The 10,000-nt window shown below is 24.7% G+C and overlaps 3 protein-coding genes across 3 annotated transcripts in view; all 3 read left to right on the top strand.

Annotated features, from left to right (window-relative positions):
* Nucleotides 1-1,506: 1,506 nt before the first annotated feature.
* On the top strand, nucleotides 1,507-3,347 carry Phum_PHUM318480 (Neuromodulin, putative; the record flags this gene model as incomplete). The annotated part of the gene is made up of 3 exons (XM_002427370.1): nucleotides 1,507-1,551; nucleotides 1,802-1,940; nucleotides 3,097-3,347. The coding sequence occupies 3 exons, from the start codon at nucleotides 1,507-1,509 to the stop codon at nucleotides 3,345-3,347; spliced, it is 435 nt and encodes a 144-aa protein (XP_002427415.1).
* A 4,436-nt stretch (nucleotides 3,348-7,783) lies between these two features.
* On the top strand, nucleotides 7,784-9,018 carry Phum_PHUM318490 (Lysosomal aspartic protease precursor, putative; the record flags this gene model as incomplete). The annotated part of the gene is made up of 5 exons (XM_002427371.1): nucleotides 7,784-7,975; nucleotides 8,050-8,249; nucleotides 8,312-8,600; nucleotides 8,686-8,778; nucleotides 8,857-9,018. The coding sequence occupies 5 exons, from the start codon at nucleotides 7,784-7,786 to the stop codon at nucleotides 9,016-9,018; spliced, it is 936 nt and encodes a 311-aa protein (XP_002427416.1).
* Nucleotides 9,019-9,432: 414 nt separating this feature from the next.
* The window catches only part of Phum_PHUM318500 (Lysosomal aspartic protease precursor, putative), a gene marked incomplete at both ends in the record, with an annotated part of 2,247 nt that continues 1,679 nt past the window's right edge, over nucleotides 9,433-10,000 (top strand). Inside the window, 3 exons of the mRNA XM_002427372.1 lie at nucleotides 9,433-9,494; nucleotides 9,617-9,737; nucleotides 9,828-9,951. Of these exons, the coding sequence (XP_002427417.1) occupies nucleotides 9,433-9,494; nucleotides 9,617-9,737; nucleotides 9,828-9,951 (307 nt within the window). The remainder of the gene's footprint in view (nucleotides 9,495-9,616; nucleotides 9,738-9,827; nucleotides 9,952-10,000) is intronic.

Genomic DNA, 10,000 nt, shown 5'->3' on the forward strand with positions numbered 1-10,000 from the left:
TTTTTTTTTTATTAATTGCATTTAATTTTTTTTTTTTTTTTTTTTTTTTACAATTAGACACTTTAATCATTATTTTCCTGTCGAACAAAAATTTATACAATAATATCAAATTTATTTCTCTTCGTAATTAATTAAATAACATTAGTTAAACCTTTCTAGTTAAATAAATTTAGGTTAGGTACTTATTTGGTCATAGTCGAAATGTTTTTTTTTTCTCTTTTTGGTTAATTAAAGGTATTTAAAAAAATGTTTCTGCATGTTCAAAAGTCATAACTGTGAATTGTTCATTTAAGGTTACATTTGTCTATTTAAAATTTAGCAAGGTCTTTATTGCTTATATCATATATATACATAAACAAGTTCTTTGGAAATCGTGAGTTGTCATATACATTTATTTTTAGTAAGAGCAATAATATAGTAAACAACAGTTTTATTGTTATTACTCTATGAAAATAAGAAGCTTATTTCATTCTAACTTTACTGTCGCCTGACATTCGAGAAAAAAAAAAATTTGAACTTTTGTTTAATGTAAACGGAAAAAAAGAATAAGAATCGAATATTTTGAATTTGGTTTGTCCAAAACAAATACATATATATTAGTATTAGTATTAGTATTTTTAACCGATTTGTTTTTTTTATGTAATTTTTTTTTTTTTTTGTGTGTGTGTGTGTGATTGTCAAGGCTATTTATTGTTGGTGGTAATTAATTTGAATCTGCTAAAATATTTTAATGTGCCAAGATTGAGAGAGAGAGTGAGAGAGAAAGAGAGAAGAAAATAATAATAATTACTTGATGACAAAGGTCAGTGACTTGTTTTCTCAAGTTTGGCAAGTTGTAAAAAAAAAAAAAAAAAAAAAAACCCCGGAAGTGAGAGAGTAATGTAATGTAAGTAATTGTCGGCGCGTGAAAAATTTTTACTGTTTTTATTTTTTTCGTAAACTTGTTGCATTATTTACCTTTTTATTTTTTTTTTTACGCTAAGCAAATAAACCCCCCCTATTTATTTAACAACTTACATTTATAAAATGTTTCCCCCCACCACCCCCCCCCCTCGAGAAAATTGATTCGATTTAAAAAAGAATTATATAGTCGCACTGTTTCATTTTGATTAAAAGTTAACAAAAATTTACAGTTGCGTTATTATTATTATTATTATTATTATTATTATTATTATTATCAATCGAGGGCATTTATTTAAATTGGAACTTGAGTTGCCTAACGTAAAAATTTTTCCGTATTTCATCGTTTACATCATAATTTTTCTATAAATAAGTTTTAAATAAATGACATTTAGTTTATTATATATGAGAATTCGTTGGCAAGTTTTTGTGATTGTTTTTAAACGTGTGTGTTGATGAAAAGAATTCAATTTTTGTATATTATAATTAGATTTAAAAATCTGATATTAATTTGGTGTGTGTGTGTGTGCGTGTGCGTGTGTATCACGTACAGGTACCGTTAGTAAAATTTTGTACGAGTTAAAGTCGTGTCTTTGAGCCTGTGTAATGAAAGATGAACGTCTTACAATGAATGAAACCTACTTTGAAAAAGTTTATTTTTACGGCAGGAGTTTTTGTTCAAATCATATTGTGTCATTTAATTTTAGGTCGCGTATATATACCTGTTTTAACAGGTTTTTGTCGTCGTCGTCGTCAATTTGTGTTTGTTTTGTGATATGAGCTTTTTTTTTTGGTTATTTATAGGTATCGGCGGTTTAATTTTACTCGGTTGCATCGACAAAATTTTTTGTTAAAGAAAAATCTTTTAATTTTTATTTAAAATTTCAGTGACGTTGAAAAGGTCGAAAAGGAAACGGAAAAGAAGGTAGTCGATGTCGAAGATGGTAAAACGGATTCGAAAAAGGTTGATAAGGACTCGAAACCAAAAGAAAATGGAAAGAGTGAAACAAATGAAAAGAGCGAACCTGAAACGAACGGAGGTAAGGTTTTTAATAAGAAAAAAAAAAAAAAAGAAAAGAGTTGGTCAAAAGTAAGAGAAGGGAGGGAGTGGGGGGAGGGGGAAAGGAAAATTAATCCTCATTCCTGGCAATTGAAAATTGATAATTTTTCTAAACCGAAAATTCATCATATACAGTTATTACAAACAATTGATTTTTAAAAAAGAAGAAAAAATGTTTGCTGAACTATTCAGTTTTTTTTCTTTCTTTCTTTTTTTCACACACAAAATACAAAAAAAATTATATATAAAATAAAATTCAAACGTAAGATGTTATTCGATTCCGACGACGACGACGACGATTTTTAAAGTTAGCAAACTCTAACCGATTTCCGCCATTTTGATTTTTCTTCTCATATTTCTCTCATATACAATACAAGTAGAAAAAAGACCCCCCGCTCCCCGCGGCCCCAGTCCTCGTGTACAGAATTTTCCCGCCAATTTTTTTTTTGTACCTTATATTGATCTTTTTTTTGTTTTGAAAGGGGGGACGGGGGGGACTTTCGAATTATTGTCATGGCGATGATAATGATTAGAAATTTAATTTCACTAAAAGGTTGCCTTATTAAATATTTACATGTGAGTGAGTTTTTATTTTTATTTTTTGTCTCTCTTTCTCTCTCACTCTCACACTATCTCTCTCATTCTCTCTCTCTCTCTCCTTCATACACTCTCTCTCCCCCCTCTCTCTCTCTCTCTCTCATCTTTAATTAAGTTTATCGTGAAAATTCCTAGACTTTACGGGTCGTTCATTTATTTATTTATTAACTTATTGACCGTGTAATAATAATAATAATAATAATAATAAGTCGTCATAAGTCGTACGTTCCCTTTTTTTTTATCAATAGTTTTATTATTTAAAAAAAAACCCTAAATCGAAATTAAGTAAATTTTACTTGACCTAACACAATTTTTAAACCTTTTTTTTTTTTTTTTATCAGTCTATTAATGAATATTATTTTTTTTTTTTGTTATCAGAATTATTATTAATTGGCCGAATAAAATATTTTATTAATTAAACTTGAGTTTTGCGTGTGTTCGTGTGCGTGTGCGTGTGCGTGTGTGTGTGTTAACGATCAAATTATGAATGAAAATATTTTTTTTTTTTTTTTTTAATAAATAATTTTCTTTCGCCCTAGAAACAGATTCAAAGGAGGCGGCGGCGGCGGCGGCGGCGGCGGCGGCGGCGGCACCGGGAACGAAAAGAAAATCGGGAGCCGGTGACACGACCGATGGTAAAACACCATCAGGACCGGGAGAGGGAGTGACACCAGAAAAAAAAGCAAAGATCTCAAATGATGAAAAGAAAGATTCGACAAATGGAGAATCGGAGGTTGGAACGGAGAGTGGAGGAGAAGCGAAAAATATGAGTTACCAAAAGCACGCGTAATAAGTTTGTTTTATATAACAACAACAACAACAACAACTGTCATTTTGTGACAATAAGAAAAGAAGGAGAAAGAAAGTAAAAGAAAAAAGAAAAATGAAAAAAAAAAAAAAAAGAAAGAAAATAGGAAGGAAAGAAGAAAACTAAAAAAAAAAACTTTTTTTTTTTTAAAATAAAAATAAAAACAATAAGCAAAAAAGAAGAAGAAAAAAAAAAAAAAAAAAACTTCACACTTTTTCAGTTACATAAATTTACTATTACTATTATTATTATTATCATTACTACTACTACTACTACTACTTTTATTATTATTATTATTATTATTAATGTTTAAAATAAGTTTTCTAAAGTTTTTGCAACAAAAAAGGGTTTCTCTTTAACATTTTTTAAAGAAAAAAAAAACTAGACAAGAAAAATAAATAAAATATTTAAAACTATGATTTACGAATTTTTTTAAAAATCAGGTACATCTTGATTATGTTTCAAATCGAAACGATCGAAATTCAGGTATTGCTAAAAAAAAAACTGTACATGTTAGCTTAAACATACACAAAAACTTTTTTTGTTTTTAATTTTTTTAAATTTTATTAAGGATGCCGTGAAACGCCGTGAAAAATTGTTTGATTTGTGACGTTTCAGGTACGCGAATTTATTAACTAATCATAACATATGTATTTATGTTTTCTTTTTATCATTTGTGACATTACGTTTAAACAATTTAAATATGTTAAATTTTATTAAAAAAAAAAAAAAAAAAAAGCGGGGGATGGGAGAAATACAATTGTGTTGTGTACCTGGGAGCAATAACGATGAGGTAATAAAGAGAAATAAAATTTAGTTAAACGAGTTATTATGTTTTTAGGTTTAATAATAATAATAATAATAATAATAATAATAAAACAAGTTTTTGTGTGGTTTTTTGTACTTAAAAAAAAAAAAAAACTAATTTGATTTGATTTTTTTTAGTTGTTAATAAAAAAGCTTTAATAGATTGATTGATTGATTGATTAATTGATTGATTTTGATTTTTTTTTTATGTGAAAAAAAAAGAAAGTAAAATGGCGACAATTTTTAAATAATAATAATAATTATTTATTATTATTATTATTATTATTATTATTGTTGTTGTTGTTATTTCTTTGACAAAAAAAATAAAATTAGATTTCATTATTATTATTATTGATTAATTTTAAAAAATTTAAAATTTGAAATTTGAAATAAAAATTGAATTATTATTATTATTATTATTATTATTACATAACCGGTTGTGTCTTATTTATTTATTTAATTTTAAATTGATTTAATATTTAACAAATTAAATTCCTTTTTTTGTTTTAATTTTGTTATATTTAAAAAAAAAAAAAAAAAATTTCATCGGCCGCCATTTTTTTTTTTTTTTTTCTTGTATAAATAATAAAAATTCATGATTTTGCTTTGTGAAAAAAAATTATTTTTTTTTTTACTTCCGGTTATAATTTTTTTTTCGAAATCTGATAAATTGATTAATTGAGAAAAACGGAAAAATTAAAGAAAATAATAATAATAATAATAATAATAATAATAATAATGATAATAATGATAATAATGCTGCGTTTTGCATCCGTCATGTGCATTTTAATAATAATAATAATAATTAAAAATAATTTTAATTCATTGTGTGTCGGTGGAATGAATAAAAAAAATGTTTTATTTTATTTTATTTTACTATTATTATTATTATTATTATTATTATTTGTTTTAAATTGAAAGTCTTGGAAAAAACACGATTATAAGAGAAACCCACCCCCACCCACCCCCCACCCCCCAGAAAAAAAAAATTTTTCTTTATTAAAAATATTAATTTCATGAAAGAAAATAGAAGGAAAAGTTTTTGTTTTTTGTTTTTTGTTTTTTGTTTTTTTTTTTTTTGCGAAAACATTATGTAAAATTTGATCATTTTCTGTCATTATTATCATCATTTTTAACATAATAATAATAATAATAATTATTATTATTATTATTAATATTAATATTAGTAGTGCATTTTAATTTTTTACTTAATTTTTTAATTTTTCGTTGACAAAGAAAAAGGGGGAATTAAAAATTTTTTCTATTGTCAAAAAAAAAAAAAAAAAAACATTCCTTTTTTTCAATATTATTTGTTTGTTTGTTTGTTTGTTTTTGTTTTTGTTTGTTTCTTTCTAAAAAATTCAAGCAAATTTCATCAAAAAAAAAATATATATATATATAAATATATGTATAATCCAAGGGGAGAAAGTAAGAAGAGAAAAGAACCCTTTTTTTTTGGAATTTTAAACTTTGATTTAATAATGATAATAATAATAATAATGATAATTAAAATAACAATAATAATAATAATAATAATAATATAAATTTAAAAAAAAAAAATGATAAAAAACTTGCTCTCTCTTTCTCTCTTCGGTTTTTTTCTTTTCTTTTTTTTTGTTTTATTAATTTTAAATATTAATAAATTAATAAATAAAATTGCGCGTGATGCTTACTTAAGTAAAAAAAAAAAAAGTTAATAAAAAATTCACTACAAGTATGTATTTATGTATACATAAATTTAAATATATTGATTTGTTTGCTTGAATTTGAGATGATTATTTCAAATTGATTGATTGATTGATTAAATATTATTTGAAAAATATGTTGTATTAATAATAACAATTTTTTCTTTTCTTTTTTTTCTCAATTTGATGTGATTTTTATTTTATTTTATTTTACATATTTTAATGTTTCGATTACTACTACTTTTTGTTTTGATTTCGCAAAAAAAAAAAAAAAAAAAAAATGTTTTGCCGTGTTATATTAAAAACAATCATTATGATGATAATGATGATGATAGATTAACATTAACACGGCAACACATTTCATATAAGAAAGAAGAAGAAGAAGAAGCGTTATGTGAGCTCCTAACAGAATATAAATTAATATTATTATTATTATTAATGTTGTTGTTAATGAAAGGGAAATGTAAGAGAAGGGGTAGTATCCAAAAAGAGGGAAGGGTGGGAAGGAGGGGGAACTAAAAAAAAGCTCAAAAACTATTAAAAAAAAATTTTTTCTTTTTTAAATACTTTGTGAAAAATATTATTAATAATAATTAACTTTAACTAATTTGTGTTCGGTCAGTTAAAATTTTATCGGTGCCAATTTTTACAAAAAAACATTAAAATCATATCAGGGGATTATAAAAAATTTTTAAGACTGTTTTGTAAAAATAAAACAAAAAATTTTTTCTGGAGCTCATTATTGTCGCTTTGATACTAATATCATTATGATCATCATTACTATTATTACTATTATTATTATTATTAATTGTTTTATAAAAAAAATTTTTTTTTTTTAAATAAAAATGAAAAAAAAAAAATTAAAGAAATTGATTAAAAAAATAAATAATTCAGGAGGTTCGTGCAATGGATTTGAAAAAAAAAAATAAATAAATAAGAGACAAGGTTGTGTGGGTAGAACAATTTCTTAATAATAATAATAATAATAATAATAATAATAATAATAATAATAATAATAATAATACAAGTTTGAAATTTTTTTTATTATTTTCTTCTGTCAGTACATGTACAGATTTTTTTTTTTTTGTCAAGTTTTGCTAAGTAGTTTGATTAGGTAATAATAAATATTAAAAAAATTATTATTATTATTTGTCGTAATTTTTTTTTTGTATATCCTTTAAAGTTTTTAAGTTTATCATTTATTTAATAATTATCATTATTGTGATTAATTGATTCGTGCACACACACACACACACACGCGCAGACACGAAAAAAAAAAAAAAAAAAAATTTGTTTTAATTTAATTAGATTTTTTTGTAAAAAAAAGTTCAATTTGACCTCTGACCTTTTTTTTTAAAATAAGTTTTCATATTAATTAATTGTATAAATATTTTTAAAAACGAGAACGTGTCGTATGGTTTTTGTTTTAAAAAAAAGTGATTATGAATTTTTTAATATTTTCATTATTAATAATAATAATAACAATAACGGTTGATTGTTATGATAATAAGAGGTACGTTAGAAAATGTTTTTTTTTTTTTTTTTTTTTTTTTTTAATATTTTTGATTTGTTTCAAAAAATTTTTGATATATTAATTAACGGTTTTGTTTGTTTGTTTTTTAGAATAAATATTTATAAGAAAAAAATCGTTAAAAATATTTCCAACGAACGTTTTACACCCTCTACAAATAATGGCGACGTTAATAATAATAATAATAATAATATTGAAAAATCATTTAAAAATGATTCGATTAAATTATATAAATATTATCAGGTGAGTAAAATGTTAATAAATTATTTTATTAGTTTAGAGAGAGAGAGAGAGCGAGAGAAAGAGAAAATATAAAAAAATTTTTTTAAAAAAACTTACAGTCACAATTTTACGGGGAGCTCCTTATCGGTCATCCAGGACAAAAATTTAACGTCATGTTTGATACGAGCGTGACACACAGTTGGATAACATCCGATTTATGTTCGCCATTTTTATATCCGGCATGTGCTACAAAAAGAAAATATAATTCGTTACAATCATCCACTTATATTCCAAGTGGGAAAAATTTTATTATAAATGACGATAAGGGTTTTATTAAAGGATTCGTATCCATCGATAAATTTCACGTAATTGATTGATTGATTGATTGATTGATTGATCGATCGAAGTCATTATTGATGTTTGTTTGTATGTTTGTCAGGTGGGTCACGTGAACGCGACAAATCAAACATTTGTTGAAGGTGAAGAAATATCCGCATTGCATTTAATGAATAGCGAAATTGATGGAGTTGTCGGTTTGGGTTTCGGATTTAACGAAGGAAATAAAATTTTTCCATTTTTTTTAAATTTATTACGAAATAATCCGTCGTTTAAAGAAATGTTTTCTTTTTATTTTAACAGGTAATGTAATTTCGTTACTGGGAAAATGAATGAGAGGATTTTTATTCTATGTATCGTTTTAGAGATGAAACAACGTCAAAAGGAGGAACTCTACTATTTGGAGACGTTAACGATCAATTGAAATTTACATACGTTACAGTAACAAATAAATATATATGGGAATTTAAAATGGATAAAATAATTCTTAATAATACGACGCCATTTTCTAAAAGATCTGTCGTTATTTGTCCAAGAGGATGTAGCGCGTTTCCCAATACCGGTGACGTACTTATTTACGGTCCAAAAAAAGACATAAAACAAATCAATAGATTTTTCGGAGCTCTTTTTATACCTTATTTAAACCGTTACGAAGTAAGAAAGGTTTTTTACTTAAATGATTTTTAATACTTACCCAAAAAACGATCGTAGAAACCTTAAAATTAAATATCATTTTCAGATATCCTGTAACATAATTCATAAACTCCCGAAAATAATATTCGTTATAAATGATACAAATTTTACGTTATCCGGAATTGATTACATAGAACAAGTAATTATACATATTTTAAGTATTATTTAGTTAAAAATGTGAAAATGGCGAATAAGAAGTATAAAAAATTTGTTTTAGATGACTTTGGGTTCTGTCAGAGTTTGTTTGTCAGCTTTTTCATCGTTCAGAATTAATTCAAATTATTCTGGTTGGGGATTGGGAATTTCATTTTTATCACGTTTTTATTCGACGTACAACGTTGAGAAAAAACTCATTGGATTTTCACAAAATTCACATTAGAGAAGATGAAGAAGAAGATGTTTTAAGAAACTTTTCATATTCGAAAAAAAAAAAAATGCTTACCTATTTATTAATATTTTATATTTTTTGATGAACACTAATCGAAAACAAACTAAAAAAATTTTTTATGTATTTACTTTAAATTATAATTTGAATAAATTTAATATTTAAAACGCGTATTCAAAGTAATTTTTTTCAATACAAAAATTTCACGTAGAAAGATAAAAATTTTTTAACCGCACGTTCCTTCCTTTCATGTACGTTTCTCAAAAGTAGAGAAATTTGTCGTAAGTTAATTAAAAATCACGTGACAATGACAGGGAGAAATTTAAACGGTTTTTACTGTGTCATAATTTATACGACAGACATGTTATAATAGCCGGCATTTAGTTTTTGTTCTTCAGTTTGTAAAACATGTTAAAGTTAATAATCACTGCTTTGTTTCTTGTCAGTGGAGCGCACTTCGAATTAATTCGGTAAGACAAATATATGCATTCGAATTAAGACCCTTATAATAAATTGAATAAAAATAAATATTATTAATTAAATTACAATTTTTGTATGTAAATTTTTTCATTTTGTATTTTTATTTCGATAGAGTGCCCCTGTACAAATTTCAAAGTGCTAGACGTACTTTAAGAGGAGTAGGAACTGATGTCGAACATTTAAGGATGCGTTATGGTGGCCCCACTCCAGAACCACTATCAAATTATTTGGATGTAAATTTTTCATTTTTAATTTTGATCGAGTAAAAAATTTTTTAACCATTATTAAATAAAATAATTTTTTACCTTTTCTTTATGATTTAGGCTCAATACTACGGTCCGATCAGCATAGGAACACCACCACAACAATTTAAAGTTATTTTTGATACAGGTTCATCAAATCTTTGGATTCCATCGAAGAAATGCCTTTTTTCCAACATAGCTTGCTGTAAGTAAAGAAGTTGAAACAAATTAATATATTATTATTATTATTATTT

This window comes from Pediculus humanus, genomic scaffold, assembly GCF_000006295.1.
Source record: "Pediculus humanus corporis 1103172107726 genomic scaffold, whole genome shotgun sequence".
NCBI lineage: Eukaryota > Metazoa > Arthropoda > Insecta > Psocodea > Pediculidae > Pediculus > Pediculus humanus.